Below are 19,282 nucleotides of genomic sequence, written 5' to 3'. Positions count from 1 at the left end.
CAGAATGAGCAGATGCCTTGCTATTGTCATAACACCTTTACCAAACCTCAAATCAAGGACTATCTGTCATTTCCCCTATTTTGTTCTGCAGAACAAAAACTATGTGATGGTGTTTGCATTTGGACATCATGAAGCTGCAATGAAGATGGTGTTCCTTCCCAGCCCAGATTCAACACCTGAAAATTGGGACAGAAGAACCAAAGAAACCATCCTGAGAGGAGGAAACCTCTTGACAGGAGAGGATTATCCATCTCCAGCATTATGATGTCTAGTGTTCTTTATCCCCTTAGCCATACCTCCCTTCCCTTCTCACTGCAAGAAAAAGAGGCCCTTACCGGAGGTGAGTTCTCATAGATGTTTGTGCTGTAAGGCAGGTTGATGAAGACTGGATCCATGTCTTGCACATCTGTGATGGTGATTGCCAGATTAGCCAAAGTGGATAAGGGCTTGCTTTTATCTTGGTCCTTGAAACCCGGAGAGGAAAAAAAATAATTTATGACAGGAAGAGAAATACCCAGAACAATAGTTCATCCCACACAATGGTCAAGTGTTTCAGATCTGCACTTACAGAATTCCTGCTATCTCACCCACCATCAGGTTGGGATCTATAAATACTCCAGGAAATCGCTTTTTCTTAAAACTATCTTGTGAAGTTACTGTCTGAAGTACGTGTCTCTGAGCTGGAAAATAATGTTTTTCTCCCCAAGATTTGCCCTTAACAATTTAGTAGACATGTATTTTTCACTGTGTTTTGAGTCTGCTTTTTGTTTAACAAATATTCCAAACCATAGTTTGTTTTCTTACATTGAAATGTCTTCGTTTTAACTAAGGCCATGCATTTTGTTAACTGTTGCTGCAGTGCCAGCCGGTGACTAACAAGGGCTCATAACATGGTCATTTATGTGGACTCCATAAATAGCAACCATTTATTTTAATTTCTACAATTGGAATAATGGGTTAAAAATAAATACAAAACATTTAGCCTTGGGAGAACATACCCTCATGATATTAAAATCACTTGCAAGTAGGTTACATTTTTAGTTTAAAGAAGTCAAAAGTCACCCACTTCTATTATATTTATAAATGAGTTGGGCAAGATTAGTACAACTGCAGCTCTCTTTCTATGTAAGGCAAATTGCTTCCTGTGTTGTAGTGAGGTGAGTGCTTGGAACAAGTATGCAGGAGGTCCTATTATGAAAGCCTTTTAAAGCAACAGCCTTGGAACATTTCAAGCCAGGGGGCCGGAGGGTGATTGGGCTATTGTATGCTTTTCACTGCTGGAAGTCTGGGTTCAAACATGGCTAAGCTTGCAAGAGAAATAACCTCAATGGTCTCAAGATAGTGAAGTAGGCACCCTTACTACTGAGTCCTCTTACTGCCAACCAGAACTGCCGCAATATGCACTCTATTACAGCCGCAGTGCCTGAAATGCCACAAATGTGAACTTCCTAACTACAGTGTCTTGTGAGCAATAGTTGGGACTACATCCATTTGAGCTTTCTCACAGCACTGCCCTGCATCAGGTGAGGTCTGCCGTACTGGGAGCACTCCTGCACCAGTCCCTCCACAACGGGAGCCCCAAAGCCATGCTAGCTCACGAAGCCATTTGCCAGATAAGTACTAATGCTGTGTTACATATTCTACCAAAGAGAATTAGCATGGATGTCATATGAAGAGAGATAAATAAGTCTCTTGATACCCAACCATCAGGCACAGTGGTGAAAGGCAAACATTAGAGGTTACTGCACACTTCCACAAATGGTTTTGAACAGCAGCAAGGACTGATTGCCAGGAGATTAATGTTAATTTAAACTGCATTCAACAACACAGCTTGCACATTACTCTCAACACACAGGCCTCAGTGTTTACGGCCTTGCTGGATGCTTGTTTCTGACTCACTCTTTTGCTATGCTGGCATTATCACTACTGGGCTTGAGGATTTTATTTTCTTCAGATAAAAACTTCTACTTTTTTGGTTTGGGTTTTAAGTCTGGTGAAGTTGGACTGATAATATGGCCTGGTGGTCTGCACAGTGCAGGCAGGCATTACATAGGCTTCTGAATCTGAACAGGCTCTGCCTGTGCAACCTCAGTTCTGTCAAATAGATGCCCAGATCCCCACCTCAATGTTCCTGTCTATCCCAAACCTGGACCTACACACAGCTCTGCCTGTACAGCTCAAACCTAATCTACAGCATTGCTGAACTGCCGTTCTGGGCCTCTCCTGAGCACACACAGACAATTCTGTTGTAGCACATGTGGTTTTGTAATATGACAAATAGGCACCCAAATTGAGGATGAGATCACTAAACTCACTTCACTTGTGTCTAGATATGGAATGCATGGGCAGTGGCACCTGTCCTTCAGGAGTTGGAAAGCCAAGTCATTAATGAACAGAGTTGTAGGAAGTCACAATGTAATCATAGCATGGCTTTGACATTGAATTGCAATGTTTACTTCATGGCATTGTATCCTCATGACTTGCAGCACCACGGATTGACACATCCCAAGGCAGAGATCACGAGCCAGAATCAGGATGCATAACTGTAATTATTTACTGTCTCTGCAACTCCATGCCACTCTCTGCCCTCCTGCCAGCCATGGGTACCTGTGGGGAGGACCCAAGCAGCTCAATCTTCCATACCTGCTAACAGTCCCAATTTAGCTGAAATGGTCCTGGGTATTGTCCTGGGGAACTGGTGAATGTCTCTTCAGCCCCTTCCCCTCTAGGAAAACTAGCTCCTGCACATAACTCTCCAGCAGCTGAGGGGGGAGGGGGGCTGATGGCTCTCAGACACTCAGCTTATTAGATGAACTGCTCTTGGCAAAAAAACCTCTCTGCCCCACATAGCTGCAAACTACCCTGCTTCTCCTTCCTAGGGCCTCTTCCTATGCTTGCTGCCTTCACTCCGGGGCTCAAACATCTTCTCCCTTGGGACAGGGTACCCACAGCCCTGCTTTCTCAGATAGTGCTGTAGTCCTCACTAACATCCCTAGCTCTCCCTCATCAGGGTTCATGTTCTGCTCCAGGAAGCCTCCCCCTCCACTCCTCTCCAGACTGCAGGCTTCCTGTACTGTGCTCCACACAGTCTCTTTGGAGATTCAAGTCCCCACATGAGTTGGAAGCCACTAGTCAATTTGTAAAATAATGAATTTATAAGCATAAAATATTTGAAAGAAACGTATGTTTTTAGTGTCATGTACACACTTAAAATATTGGAGGCACTTGGCAGTCAAGCCCATGCCTATGTGGCCACCTAAAATATTCTAAAATAGAATTTTACTGTTGCAATCCACAGGAACCTAGGATTCCAAAGGGAAAGTAGAATTAGGGGAGATAAAACAAGGCAATAATAGATTCTTTCCACTGCAGCTGAAGTCTCTTAAATGTCAAGCAAAAGAATTAAATGAAGCAGATGGCCTGACTCACCGTTGCATTGACCTGGAGCTGGTAGGCCTGAGTGATTTCATAATCCAGCCCTCGTATCACCGACACAATGCCGCGGCCACTGTCAATGGCAAAGAAGCTGGATGGAGGCTGAAAGGAGTAAAGCACACTGCCTCCTGCCCCCTGGTCTGGGTCTGTGGCATTCACTATGAAAATTGGAGTTCCCACTGGTGTGTTCTGGAAATAAAGAAGTGAATACAATAAACAAGCTCTCTCTGTTTTTAGGATGCTTATATGGTATACAGTTGCTTACTTTTATTACAGCATTGCCATAGCTATAATAGTTCAAATATTATAATAATAATATTATACAGTTGTGTCAAGAAGACACTTTCATTCTAAAGGCCTATTTTCAGACACTTACGACTTTCCAGAAAAATCACTCTTTTAGCTAAAACTTCTCTTGTTTGTTCTCAGCCCCACATTTCAACATTAAATCACTCCCTTTTTCACCTCCGGCTTTTTAAAAAAAGCAAAAATAATTGCATTAAATGTAATACTATGGTTGGATTTTACATGAAATTCAGAGTTATAGTTCCCACAGCAACTGAAACCTGGCCAGATTACATACGTATTAAAGTCTAAATTTTTATAAATGAATAACTAATCTGCATATACACAGCTAAGCATACAAAATCAGCAACTACAAATACAGTTTGGCATTTTCTATTGTTAATTAGCGGTAGGAGCACAATTATCCATTTTGGGCAGAACTACTGCATTTTGTACACATGCAACTTAGACACACGTTCTTGAAAGTGGATCTTTAAAGGCAGAAAAGTTATACAATATGCAGCAATCAAAAATGCTATCCATGTGCAAGAGGGCTAATTTAAAGCTACTTTGAGACCACAGCATCCACGTGAGGTAGGCACGTATACTTATACAGCATTCCTAACTGTGTTAAGAAATGAACAATGGGCAGGATTAATATTGCTCTAACGCTTGAAAGGGGACAGCAAAGGTCATAACATAAACAGGCTTATTAGTGGCTGATTATGCCCAGCTTGGATAATACAAATTACTTCTTCGAAACCCTTCTAAAGGCTCCCTATTTTACTGGTTACCTCACTTACATTAAATCATTCCTCCTCCATCCAAATGGAGGTACTGCAAAGTACAAATGACTGCAGATTCAGGGGTTTAATTCTGAACCCGAGTTGTTACTGGTCCTTTGTCCAGGTGCAGACTTGCCAGAGCTTTGTAACAAACCTGCCCATTGTCACGTTCCATGTCAAATCTCCTCCTCCGGCCAGGGTTTATGTTCACAAACTACCCAGTGAATCAGAGCCAAGTTTCCAGTGATCCCGGTCAGAGTCATATGTTTAGACTGAAAACATGAGAAATTTTCACATACCAGATTGCACATACCAGTAATTCTGATTTGCCCTAAATCAGGCAAAACTTAGAGGTTCAGCTGAACTTTACTTTAGTTCTTGGGTGGGTTCAAAACAATAACTCAGAAAAAAAGAATTTAGGCACGTGAATTCATACCCATCAAAACCCACAAAGTTTCATATGGACCTGGTCAGTTGAGAGTGGTAATTTAGGACACTACCTGTAACTTACATTTGGGCCTGTGGGCTCTTGTGACATGAACAAGAAACACAATGTCAGTTAGCAAGGTGCTAACACAAATACACCATATCTGCTTTTTTTGGAGGGTCGGGAGGACAGGCACAAAAGGGTAATACAACATTACAGTAAGTGTCTTGACACATTAACTTGCCTCAGGCTCAAACAAATCGCTAGAGTTTTCTGCTACAGTTTCACTTCTCTGAAGTGTGAGGACTTGCAGAATTTTTTTTTTTTTTCTTTTAATTTCTTTATTAAATATCAAAATACTGAAGGTCTTATAAGTCATGGCCTGGTTTTCTGGGACCATCCAGGATTTGTGAAGGGAATCCTGGCTGACTGAATGGTGTTTCATCATAACTGCAATATGAATCAGTGAGCTCAACTAGCTTCCTTTGGCCAGAGACCCATCCATCAACATGAATTTTTGGCTCAGCTATGTCTGGAAAGTGTTGTGCTTCTGGAACATATGCTCTGTATCATGGTCCCATGCACTCGGATTTGCAGCTTTCCAGACTCCTTTCTGTACCATACTGGGTTGCTACTTTTCTAATGGCTGGTAAGGAGACCCCCTAGGTCCTACCCCTGTCTGTCTCTTCTCCACAAGACCCTGCCCCTGCTCTGCCTCTTCCCCCCAAGGGCCTGCTTCTGTCACTCATAGGGTCTTCACCAGCACAGCTGAGGCTACTACGAGCTGCGTGAGCAGTCTGGCCCCGGAGGTGGCAGCGGCTGCTGCTCTGCCTCCTTCCTTCTTTCCGCTTAGGGTTGCCACCTTTTCCACAGATCCAAAAAAACCAGACATCAGGACTTGTCAAATGGCACCCATACACACAAGCCGAAACCCAAACCGTCTGGGTGAAAACTGGATGGGTGGCAACCCTAGTACCAGAGTGTGCCGCAACTCAGTGAGGAGATCCCATGTCAGCCCCCAACACTGGCACACCTAGACCCCAGATTGATCCCTGAAGGCAGGAATGAGAGTTGTGGAGTAAGAGAAGGAGAAATGGCTGAGTGCAGAGACTGGGGAAAGGGTGTGGAGTGATTATTATTAAGCAGGCACCTCTTACTCACCATCATAACAAGAGCCTCCATTCCGACCCCCCCACCACCAAAACCCTGCTGAACCACCCCCTCTGACAGGGGGAGTCACAGTGCCCCCAATTTCTATTTTGGGACTCTAGTCCCCTTAAATTAGTACCACGTGGGAGACTAGCAGTGTGAGCTGCCTGCTCAAAAACGCCTAACCGCCGTCACCAGATTCCATCAGTTCAATAGTCACATCTGCATCAGCTACAACTCTAGTATCATACGCTTTCTGAGAACAGTGTCCTTATAATTCCCATATTACGAGCTTCCAAACAGCAGCACTCCAATACACTAACCCACCGCCTGCCCTTCCCCTTCACAGATATCCTTTCAAAGCCAGCTACCCTTACGATGCAGTACGCCACTGTCAGAGAGCGCCTTACAGGCTCCTTCTTTAATTCCTTCTGGTGAGCTGCACAGTATCAGCATTAAGACTCAAACCATTACAAATTAACTATTAATGGGAAAAAAGGAGTCTAAATGCAGGCCTGCTCTAATGAGGTCTGGGGGTATTGTCCCTGGGAATAATAATATTCATAAGGATAAAGCTAGCTTTGATGAATACATTTCCTCTTCTTTTTAAGTGTCTCCAGTCACTCCTTTTAACATGCAAATCTGCTCTGGTCACCAACAATTATTGGGCTGCACGGCTGGCTGTGAAAAAGGAGAGTTTGATTTAGCCGGTATTGTATGTCATACAATAGCCAAAAACAGGCTTTGAAGGGAATTCATTCTCTAGCCCCCAAGGCAGCACAGTTGCTCCAAAAGAGAAGCCGCACTGAGGATTTGGAGTTACGGGTGTGATAAGTTTTGGTTTTGTCAACTAAGGCACCAGCAGACATGAAAAGGAGTTTGGAATCAAGACAGCTATGAAGCCTGGATTCTGGTTGGGGATAAAATCGGTTATTCTCCTATCTCAGAAATTCGCTGGCCATCTCTCCCTCTTGTACTTGGTCTGTATAGAGAGTTACACTTGAACAGGGCTTCAGAGTTTGTATTTTTATTTTATGTTACCCACAAGGAAGGGGGCCCTGTGCATCTGTGCTAAAGCTATAAATACCTCAAGGAGACAGGCAGCTACAGGTAGGAGAGAGGTAAACTGTGCTGGAGAAGTTTTAAGAAGTGAGATATATGACTAAAAGACAAGCAGAATAGCAGAGCTGCATCCTGAAACAGACCCATAATGCTGCTTATTCAGTTTCTCTAACTTGCTTCAAGTTGCATTGACATTTATCATCATCACCACGTTACAATGCAATGGTGGTGTCAAAATATCCCATTGCACAAACCACCATCACATGATGACTAGAGCTGTGAAAAGAACATATTTTTCATTTGCTGGCCACTCCAAATTGGGAGGAAATTGTTTCAGGTCAGTCAGGAACAATTTTTTAAATTTTGTGATGAACCAAAAAGTGACCTACAATTTGTTTTTAAACAAAAAAGCATCAAATTAAAAAAAATGAAATTGAAGTAATTTTTGTCACAAAAAGTTGTTTCAGTTTGAAATGTTTTGTTTAAAAATGCTGAAGCAAAACATCTTGGGCTTGTTTGGGTTTTTTTGAATTTGTGTCCCACTGAAACAATTCTCTGAATTCAAAAATGAATTTATGAAATGTTTTGATCAACCTAGTGGACCGATTTTGCCCAGCTCTAATCGTGACCTCGCATCACAATGTCATTCATTACTCAGGCTCCCCAAGTTATTTCAGGTGCCTTTATTGTTCAAACTAGGCAGCAGAAAGGATGCAGGACTGTGAAGCCAAAAGGTTGATAATGCTGCTGAAAATGTGATGGGCCTCAAACCTCTACAAATCTAACTGTCCTGTTGCTAAGGTACAGCCACTCTCCTTGGTATACAACCTCTGTTAGCTTTACTATTCAGCATCTGCTTCCTCCATGGGCAGAAACAAACGTTACAGTACAAATGTAGAACCTCGTAATTCACACTACTGATTGTAGAGACAATGCAATTCAATGAATTTTATGAAAGAATAAGAGCAAATCCTTAAAATGTCAAGGATGCGGCATCAGAAAATAAGCCGTGCTTGACATTTTTAACGCCATTTTAACCATTGATTACACACCAAAGCATAGGCTAATAAAAACAAGCTTGCTGCAGCATATTTGGTTAAGCAACAAAGTGTTAGTAGCACGAAACCTGAGTACTAAGGTGCTGGCTGTGCTATTAAATCTTTGCTAAGAGGTAGTCAGAGACAGTCACAAATTCTATGCAAACCTCTACCACTTGCATCAGTTTTATGATATGGGTAAAATCCTGCTTCCTCCTCTGAACATGTTGATTGGCCCAAAGTTCAAAATTTTGCTGCAGAGGATGGATTTTGAAAAATTTTCTCCGGGCATTCTGTGCCCCTGCCAACCATAGAACTGTGCACCACACCAACACAGAGAGGTTTATTGGGAGCAAGGTAAGAGCAACAGAATGGCCAGCAGGTCCATGACCACATGGACCAACTGACCTAAACACCCTATGGAAAGGGGAGCATATGAGCCACCGCTACTACTTCTGTTGAGATTGTAGAGAAATTATGGAGCATCTCCATTAAGACTCCATGGCCATGAGTCTCGGGGATAATTCCATCACCCCATGCTTTGCTGAGAACACCTGCCCTAAGACTATTTCCTCAGGCTTGGAGGCAGGTCAAGGATTTGGACCTATACCAGTAAATGTTCCTGGAAAAGTCTCTTTTCATATTAGAGCGTGTTGAAGTGAGCAGCTCTGGTGAGACCAAAACAGTTAGGAGGCATAGACTGAGAACATGACGACACTCCACTAAGAAAGGAGATGTTCCCTGGAACCTAACCCTCCCCCTATTTACATTAATTCTTATGGGGAAATTTGATTCGCTTAACATCGTTTTGCTTAAAGTCGCATTTTTCAGGAACAGAACAACAACATTAAGCGAGGAGTTACTGTATATTGAACATGCCTGAGCCTTAGAATAAAAGCATCAAGAGCTTCAGAATAGCTAGAAAACCTACAAAAAAGAGCTATGTGGGCCACTAGAAGATAGTCTTCCACTGAACCTATGGCTAGAACTATTCCGCTGTATATTTCAAGTGCTTTTACTACATGGGAGTAAAATCTGCGGTCCAAATGTAATGGACAATTACACTGGTTAGGACAAACTCCCAGCAGAAAGCCTAAACATATAGTATTTATACAACTGCGTGTATACAGGAACTGCAGCAACAACGGCTGCAGAGCCAAACTGGGTTCATTCCCCATCTTAATCAACACAAAGAAAATAATACTGAACTTCCGGTGTCATCTCAACCAAAGCAGCAACACACTCCACAGCAGAGCCCTGAAGGATCAAAAACTAAATACAGATCAAAGCATGCTCCATTTGTTTGTCATCAGGGCCGGCTCTAACATTTTTGCCGCCCCAAGCAAAAAAAAAAAAAAAAGAACGCCTCCCCGCCCTCCCAGCGTCGCACCGCCCCGCCCAAGTCCCCGCCCCCACCCAGTGCCGCATCGTGCCGCCCCGCCCAAGTCCCCGCCCCTCAGTGCCACGTCACGCCCCCCCGCCCAAGTCCCCGCCCCCCCAGTGCCACGTCACGCCGCCCAAGTACCCGCCTCCCCCAGCGCCACCTGGCCAAACCAAAAACAACAAAAACAAACCCCAATCGCCGCCCCCTCCCAAGGTGCCGCTCCAAGCACGTGCTTGGTAGGCTGGTGCCTGGAGCCGGCCCTGTTTGTCATCAACAACTAACCTCCCAGGCAGCAGAGCACACAATCCACTCCACACTGAAAAATGGTCATGAGAGTACAACCACACTGAAACTCATGAATATACGAGTCACTGGGAAGGCCAATCAAAAACACAAGCTACACTACTACAGATCTCTGAACAGAACTATTACACTAGCAGCCTACCTCATTGCAGTGAAATATGCAAAGGAAGGACAGACTCTTATCAAACACAGCATCAGTGACCATAAACTAGAGCTGGAACTGGGGAGACATAGATAAACAGTCCAAACCCAGAGAAGAGTGGCGGAGCAATCAATTTGACTCAGGAGAGATTGGGAGAGACAGACACTTTCCATTCCAACACAACAGGGGTACATTGCAAATACAAGGAAAGGATAGTTCTTTAAATGATCAGAAATAAGAGTTTTCATCAAGAAGCTATAAGGAAGAGCTGTGTCTAGCCGTGAGGGAAAGGGGAGGCCCAGCAGAGATGGCATTACACTATGTAGCAGCCTTCCCCTGTACCAGAAATGGACCACAAAGACAAATGGACACAGGAGATCAAATCCAAACACAGTGTGAAGCCCCAAGCAGACTGTACCTTCTTCTGGTGGAGCACAGGGTGCGGGGTTTGTCTCTTACACTTCAGCAATACTGATATAGCTTGTGCTGCCAATATTGTTTTAATGAACTAAACTGACATACTAAAGCCCCATTTTACAATTGAGGAAACAGACAGACAGTTTAGGTGACTTGGCTCAAGCTCAGATATATAAAATGAAATCCTGCTGGACGCACTCCCATTGACTTCAATTGGGGCAGGATTTCACCCCTTATGTACGTCTATATCTTGAACGAGCAAATCGAATTTTGTAAGGCATACAGGCATGTTAATATCTGGAATATGAAAACCCTGTACAATATCCTAAACAAAAGGCACCTGCAAACACATTCCGTGAAGGTGCTACATATAAAGACCTTTTTAAAATATTTATGATATGCTCAGGAGACACAGCTACAGTGTTTAATATCTTATTATAAAGCCTTCTATAAAATACATTAGTAATCAATATTTGACAGAAACTATTCTGATAAGGTGTAACAATATATAGTAGATTTCTACATGTACAAAAGGTATCCTTTCAACATGCATGTGCCATAATACCAGATAGATTACATAATTCAGATTTAATAGATTAAACAGATAGATATTGTAAAGATTCCCATGAAAGTTTTATGCATTATTTTTTACTCTAAACATAGCTTGATGATCTCTGAGCTGCCCAGAGCAAATTCAAGTGGTTTGCATTCTGAAATATCAGCTACATGGAGCCTGCAGATCAGGGCCGGCTTCAGGCCCCAGCACGCCAAGCGCGTGCTTGGGGCGGCATGCCGTGGGAGGCGTTCTGCCGGTTGCCGGGAGGGCGGCAGGCGGCTCCGGTGGACCTCCCGCAGGGACACCTGCAGGAGGTCCACCGGAGCCGCGGGACCGGCAAGTGGCAGAGCGCCCCCCGCGGCGTGCCGCCATGCTTGGGGCAGCGAAATTACTAGAGCCGGCCTGCTGCAGATGAACTGGAGATGAGGGTATGTGGATAGATGATATAAGGGTTTTCTTGATGTTTCTGTGCCTATGCAGTGTAATGCGACACGCCATGACTGGAGTGACCCAAGAACGTTGTGAAATGATGCACACGGAACCACTTAGAAGCACAGATAAGTTGAAAGTTGACTCAAAGGCTAATCATAGATCCTGTTACAATGCAACAAAAGCTGAGATACGCATGGAGTTAGCAGATATTGAGTTACAATATTCACAGCCTCTGACTGAAAAGCTTCCACGATATGGCTTTGCACAATATGCACAGCCTTCAAAATAAGTTAGAAGACGACCTGGACTTCCTGGAATTGATTCTTGTTTTACATGCACCATCCTATCACCTGTCAGAGCTTTTTTTAGTACACACCTCTGTTCCATGTTGTGCTTTATTGTATCTGTAGATCATCCCAAGTGGACATCTTTGCTGACAGCTAAACTGCACAGTGATCTGGCAAATCTGGAGAAGCCAGTAATGGGACATTCTGATCTATCCAGGACAGCCCTAGCATCATGTGTCCCACAAGAACATGGATCAGGACACAGAAAATTCACTTTTCAGAAAAGGAGGGGGGAAAGTGTGTGTGTGTGTGTGTGGGGGGGAATCCAGTTTAGCTCTGCCATGTAAATAATCATAAGGGATGGACTCTACCAACCCAGAAATCAGGCACAACCACCTTCCAAAGCAACAGCCCAGAAAACAGAATACTCTAAAATGAACACTAAAATACGCCAATAATTCTTCAAAGAGGAAACTGCAAATACAAGGAAATTCAGAGGTCAATTCTCCCAGTGCATCAGTAAGTCTGTTGAGCTAATTTCTCACTCAGTCTAAATACAATTAATTTGGGTCTTTTTCAAGGAATAGTTCCATTTGCATTTCTCTATGGACTTGTTTCTCTGCTCCACAACAGACTGTGTGTGAGACCTTGGGCAAGTCACATAGCCTCTCTGTGCCTCAGTTCCCCTTCCGTAAAATAAGGATAAAAATGAGGATCTACATAATAAGATTTCAGGATTGTCAGTCTGAAGCCTGAATGTCTGTAGAGTCAGTGCAAAGTGATGGAAATATCTACAAGCATGACTGAGAACTTTTGTTGTTCAGCATATCACCAGGTTCAGTCATCACCGGGATTCATAGTCTATCACTGTCTGATTTTAAGTTCTCAGCCATTTTGACTTTACAAATTACACACATGCAACAGCAAATACCATGAAAAGAATCCTAGACATTGTGATATCAGAGGTAACTCAACCAGTCACCACCCTTACTCTGCATCTAATTGACATGCAATCATTTCATTGGTTGCATAAGGGAGACTGCACTGATCATGGATTACTTGGCCCAAATGCCACAGTTCTTCAAAACCATCCACACAACAACACAGTCAGCACATACAATAACCCCAAACACACACCGCTCCCCTCATTGCAGCACACCCCTCATTCACCACTCATATCTATCAACACAAATCTCCCAGCACAACGACCCACATGCAAATCAACACAACCACCCCCAACAGAACCAGTGCATGCAATAACGGAACCCCAAACATCACTCTGAAGACTATAATGTCAGAGTCAGTGTGAAGCAGTGGAAACATGGTTGAGGTCTCTTTTTTTTGTTCAGAATATCACCAGATTCAATCATCACTAGGATTTGCAGTCTGTTACTGTCCAATTTTTAAGTTCTCAGCCATTTTCAGTCTTTTTTTTTTTTTTAATACACACACGACTTTAAAAATGATATGCATGTAACAGCACAGGCTTTCAGACTGTGAGGTGCTCAGATATTCTGGTAATGGGGGTACCATTCCTAAGATACCTTGTCACCTTTAGTGCTGAAACTGAATTCTTCTGTTATGAAAACCTGAAACAAACTAAATGAATGAAGAATCAGAATTTCCTTCCTGACATTCCACCACCCCCAGTTCTGAACATTCCCTATGCTGTGTATTCTGACAACAGGCAGGTACCGGGTTAAATCAAGAGACCCTTTCACAATATAAACCTGGCATCAAGAGCCCTTCACAAGGCCCAAGACATTCTCAAGGGCAGAGCTCCAACTCTCTATAAAAACCTAAGGTAGATAGACAGGTACAAGGAAAGCCCAGCTAAATGAATAAACATATTAAAGGAACAGATTCACACTATGCTTTTAACAGCTTTCAAACGAATCAAAACCATTTCATGGGCCACAAGCCACAAACACCTAGAATGTGACTTGATCCAACACAGACTCATCCAACTGGCCTACTGCCAATTGCCCATCTATGTGAAGAGGAGAGAAAGAGAAAGTTGATTCTTCTATAACAGGATCAGTATTTGATACAAATAAAGGTGGGGGAAGAGGAGGTAGACTTTGAAAAGTACATTTCCCAGTTGCCCCCTTCATTTATATGAATGAGATTTTGCTTTACATTAATTCTTGCAAATTCTTGCAGACACTTGAAAACCCTTTAGGGCATTCTAGCTCTGGGTAGAGAAAGAGCTTTGGAACTACCAAACCCACAACCCTATGAAACATGCACATTTGCGCACACAAAATAATTTTTCTAGGCAAATAGTGTTCATGAAGATGAGGAACAGGCAGTTCTGATTTGAAGTAAGTAGAATGCCAGGAAACTATTCTGCAAATTCTTCCACACAGCTCTGCTAATGTTCCAGAATCCTGATCTCAAAGACCCTGTTGCTGTTCGAGTCATGTGCCCCACACAGCTCTGCCATTGTACCACAATCCTGCACTTCAGCTCTTTGTATTGCACAGGGCTTAAATTCTCATGTAGTATTTCCCGGAGCTCCCCTCCTCACCCCAATCAGTGCTCTGGGCTTCAGCTATGGGGTGGGGAGTTTCAAGGCTACAGTCCCGCAGGAGGCATCAGGGCTTAGGGCTTCTGCCCCACAGGTTTAAAAATATTTATCAGAGCTCTGGTATTGCGCTATTCCAATCCTGGACATTTCCTGAACAAGAACGTCCTATTGTGCCTCACAGTGTTGGGGTTTTGACATAATGGCAGGTATCTACTTGTGCCTTGTTGACTAAGAAAACCAAGTTTGTCTCCGCCAGGTCTGCAAAGACTTAAGGCCAGGCATGAACCCTGCCCCACTGAGCGTGAAAGGCAGACCCATATTCTGGAGAGGCATAATTGTACCTCACCTAGTTCCTAAGTAGTATGAGATGCAGGTTCATATAGCAGCTGAAAGGGAGAAGATATTTAATGCCATGTATACACTGCCTGGGGAGGAGAGGGAGTTCTGTTCAGGATCAGTCTCCTACTCAGACATGCCATTCCCTTGTGGAGACGTCTGCAGCTGGGGTCTGGGGTTTCATTGCTAGCACAACTGTGGGTCATGTCTGAGACTCCTCTGGAGATTGATGAATGGAGTGAGGACCTGCAGGTGTACCGGGTTGAAAAGTGAATGACAAGGTCACTGGCCAGCTGCCTGCCTGACAATCGGCATCTTCCTGTGGTAGAGTCACTGCAGGTGTTTTATTCAGCCTACCATGCCAGCAGGAATCAGATCCAGTAAAATGTGGCTTGCCTCACCCACCAGCAACCAGAGGAACTCACAGGACCACCATAGGACCACCCAGGGCAAAGTCACCCAACCATACAGGAACAGAAGCTGGCAAAAATTATTAGGATGCGAATGCACACCCACTGTACCAATGCAAATAATATGTAAAAACAGCAGGCAATCTGGCCAAACAGCTGCCTGAAGGTCAATGAAATTAGAGAAAGTAATAGAAACAGATTGATGGGTGCACACTGACGGGAATTGGGGTTAGGACAACAGGCAGCTTACGAAGCAGGCCTTGCTCTGCTCTTTCCAAAAGCAGGCTTCTGCCCAGCTGAGGCTTTCAGCCAGACAGGTTCCACCATATACTGGATTCCTCTCCCCTCCCAGAGCAATCCCACATATGAGGTGGATAGCTGATCACTCCTCTGATTAAAAACCACTCGCTAGGGTCTGTCTCTCCTATAAAGGATCACAAATTTCACACTTATTAATATTATATTTCTAAAATAAAAGGGAATTTGCTTCCCTTCCTTATGTCTCTCGGTCCTACTATCCCTTTTCACTCCTTCCTTTTTCTTACCACACTCCCATGGAGCAAAGAGGATGGAGGAGGCATAGAACATTTTAAAAGACTCTTTAGGCCTCCCAGTGCTCAAATGGAGGGCTTTCTTGTCGACTCTGCCTCATCTCAGGTCACAAGGCAGGAGGGAGCCTTTTAACCACAGGCCATGTTCCTAGCAGGCACAGTATGAGGTGCAACAGACAACCAAATTCAAGTGCTCTGTTGTGACCTGGTACTCCACTCCTGCTGCATCATCAGCAGAATCCTACCTACCCACCCCCAGTCATGCCAGACAGAAATTTAAGATGACTAGCTGGAGTGGGGAGAGGGAGAGAGAGAGAGAGAGAAAGAGGGGGCAAGGAAAAAAAACAAAGGAAGCAAAGGTGGGGGAAACAAAGAGAAACAAAGAGAAAATGAGAGAGGGAGGAAGAGTGATTATTAGTTTATATGATGCAAAGCATATGCCCCTGGCTGACTGGTGAGATGTTAGAATCCACCCCAGCTCCCAGATTTGCAGATTTTGTTCATTTTATGTCTCCAATTCCCCTGGTCCTGGAGGGCTTAGCAAACAAAAGCAGAGGAAGAACCTTACTGTGAACTGAATCACCTCTACCCTGAGATCCCTCTTTCTAAACTCCACAGACAGGAAAAATTAGTCCTGATCCAAAGATTCATCTCTCTTCCTTGGTTCTGTCTTGGAGGTCACCTGCCTGCCTCATTGAATCAGCCTCTTGCCTCACGCATTATACAGGTACAGTACACTGAAAGTAAGCATGCATGCTCGCACTCCCCCCACCTTCTCCAAGATTTCCAATCTACTTGTTAAGGATTTTTTTGCATTATTATTATTTCACATGCATTAATAGTAGACCTGGTCAAAGAAATTCAAAATTTCAAAATCAAAATTTATTTAAAAAATTGACATATATTTTGGTGACAATTTTGTCCCTTTTTTCACACCAGCTCTATTTAATATGCATCTCCCATTATCTCTGCTAAGTGACCTCTCTCTTTATAGGGTGGCATTGGCAAGCAGCCATTACAGAGCAATAATTCAATTGAGGAGCTTCTGAAAACGTAATAAACACAGCTGGAGTATACATGTTAGCAAAACTCGAGGTTGAATTACAGCCTGGTTAACTGATCTCATCTCAGTGTGCTGTTATTCAAAACATAAACAGTCCAATTCAATGCAAAATGTTAAAGAAACACACATCATAATGAGCAGGCCTTAGCAGGAATTCGACACACTGGAAGCCAGTTTGTTCTGCATCTGGTGTCAGGGAATGCTGCTTATGGTGCACTGGTCAGAGCAATTACTAGAACGCCTGACTGCATGCTGGCAATTAGTCATGGATTACAAGGATATAATGGTCCCCTATGTAGTGAAATATTGTAACATGCACATAACTTCTCACAAACATTCTGCTGTCGAGGGAGTGGCAAAGGAAAAATTGCTGTAGTATGATAAATGGTCTCACAATACTCCCAAAGCACTTCTCAATACATAAAACTGCACATTGCTCTGCCACACACTTCATAGATACCAACAGCAGCAGAATTTAGCAGGTAAGCTAGGCAACTAAAGGCAAGAGGGGGAAGTTAGTTTGGGTCATAGCTCCATTATAGTATGGGCAGAACATCCCTCTTCTTTCAACTCTATGCAGCTGCTTCACATCCTCTCCTGGAGGAAAAGGAAGTTATCTTTGTCCCTGATGGCACAACTTTCAGGTGCTTAGCCTGCTGCGCAGTCCTTCACAGGTAATAATCGGAGATACACCAATCTCCTAGAACTGGAAGGGACCTTGAAATGTCATCGAGTCCAGCCCCCTGCCTTCACTAGCAGGACCAATTTTTGCCCCAGATCCCTAAGTGGCCTCCTCAAGGATTGAACTCACAACCCTGGGTTTAGCAGGCCAATGCTCAAACCACTGAGCTATCCCTCCCCCACCAAGTCCAATATAGCAGCAGTAATCTCTGTCAAGCCACACTATTGTACACAAGGCACATGACACCAAGTAGCAGGTGGGTCTCCACTGCTGGCACCTCGCTGGTTTATTTGTGGGAAAGGCAGTTAAATACTACTCCAAACACCATACCCATCTGCTATTTGTTTGTCTGGCATATTGTAGGGGCAGGACAGGGAGAAGAAAGAGGAAAGATGGAAGAGAAAGAAATAAAAACGTCTCTCTTGTTTATAACTCCCGCTGCTGTCCCTCCTAGGAAGTGACATGATAAGTGGAACCTGTCACTTGCCCACTCTACACCCTTGGGAGCAACAAAGCTGCATGGAGGTTCACACACTCCTCTAGAATCTATTTACCTTTTTAAAATATATCAAGGGCGGGAGGAGCAAAGTAAATCTCTGACAAACAATGCAACTTCAAAGAGGGGCTCTGTTTGACCAAGATTGAAGCAAGTTTGCCAGCCAGGCACAAAACATGGTGCCTGCCAGTTCCAGCATTAAGTCTTGTGAGGTCAAGGAAAGTAACAGGATCAGTTACAATTCTAAAAGTGAAAAAGAGGGTGGGGGAGAGGATGAAGTGAGTTGATGCATTAGCTTTGCAACATCAGAAGGCTTTGGATTCTTCGACCATGGGATGGTGTTCCAAGATGGAGGAGTGCTAGGCAGAGACAGGCTCCACCTAACGAAGAGAGGGAAGAGCATCTTCGCAAGCAGGCTGGCTAACCTAGTGAGGAGGGCTTTAAACTAAGTTCACCGGGGGAAGGAGACCAAAGCCCTGAGATAAGTGGGGAAATGAGATACCAGGAGGAAGCACGAGCAGGAGAGTGCAAGAGGGGAGGACTCCTGTCTCAGACTGAGAAAGCCGGACAATCAGTGAGTTATCTTAAGTGCCTATACACAAATGCAAGAAGCCTGGGAAACAAGCAGGGAGAACTGGAAGTCCTGGCACAGTCAAGGAACTATGATGTGATTGGAATAGCAGAGACTTGGTGGGATAACTCACATGACTGGAGTACTGTCATGGATGGATATAAACTGTTCAGGAAGGACAGACAGGGCAGAAAAGGTTGGGGAGTTGCATTGTATGTAAGAGAGCAGTATGACTGCTCAGAACTCCAGTATGAAACTGCAGAAAAACCTGAGAGTCTCTGGATCAAGTTTAGAAGTGTGAGCAACAACGGTAATGTCGTGGTGGGAGTCTGCTATAGACCACCAGACCAGGGGGATGAGGTGGACGAGGCTTTCTTCTGGCAACTAGCAGAAGTTACTAGATCGCAGGCCCTGGTTCTCATGGGAGACTTTAATCACCCTGATATCTGCTGGGAGAGCAATACAGCGGTGCACAGACAATCCAGGAAGTTTTTGGAAAGTGTAGGGGACAATTTCCCGGAGCAAGTGCTGGAGAAACCAACTAGGGGCAGAGCTCTTCTAGACCTGCTGCTCACAAACTGGGAAGAATTAGTAGAGGAAGCAAAAGTGGATGGGAACCTGGGAGGCAGTGACCATGAGATGGTCGAGTTCAGGATCCTGACACAAGGAAGAAAGGAGAGCAGCAGAATGTGGACCCTGGACTTCAGAAAGCAGACTTTGACTCCCTCAGGCAACTGATAGACAGGATCCCTTGGGAGAATAACATGAGGGGGAAAGGAGTCCAGGAGAGCTGGTTGTATTTAAAAGAATCCTTATTGAAGTTGCAGGAACAAAACCATCCTGATGTGTAGAAAGAATAGTAAATATGGCAGGCGACCAGCTTGGCTTAACAGTGAAATCCTTGCTGATCTTAAACACACAAAAGAAGCTTACAAGAAGTGG

At 44.0% G+C, this 19,282-nt stretch overlaps 1 protein-coding gene across 17 annotated transcripts in view; it reads right to left on the bottom strand.

The window, feature by feature from the left end:
- CDH23 (cadherin related 23) overlaps positions 1 to 19,282 on the bottom strand; it is a 509,234-nt gene that overhangs the window by 291,566 nt on the left and 198,386 nt on the right. For 16 of the 17 annotated variants that reach the window (XR_005582753.1, XR_005582754.1, XM_039481222.1 and 13 more), the window contains 2 exons: positions 3,430 to 3,624; positions 336 to 464 (listed from right to left, as the gene is read on the bottom strand). Coding sequence is in view for 15 of the 17 variants with exons in the window: in XM_039481222.1 (XP_039337156.1) it covers positions 336 to 464; positions 3,430 to 3,624 (324 nt within the window). In the remaining 2 variants the exon portion in view is untranslated. Of the gene's footprint in view, positions 1 to 335; positions 465 to 2,456; positions 2,602 to 3,429; positions 3,625 to 19,282 lie in introns of those variants that run through there. The other variant, XM_039481204.1, reaches the window with a different exon arrangement.

This window comes from Mauremys reevesii, linkage group 7, assembly GCF_016161935.1.
Source record: "Mauremys reevesii isolate NIE-2019 linkage group 7, ASM1616193v1, whole genome shotgun sequence".
Taxonomy (NCBI): domain Eukaryota; kingdom Metazoa; phylum Chordata; order Testudines; family Geoemydidae; genus Mauremys; species Mauremys reevesii.
The sequence above is the reverse complement of the archived record's forward strand: the minus strand, read 5'-3'. Positions and strand labels throughout refer to the sequence as shown.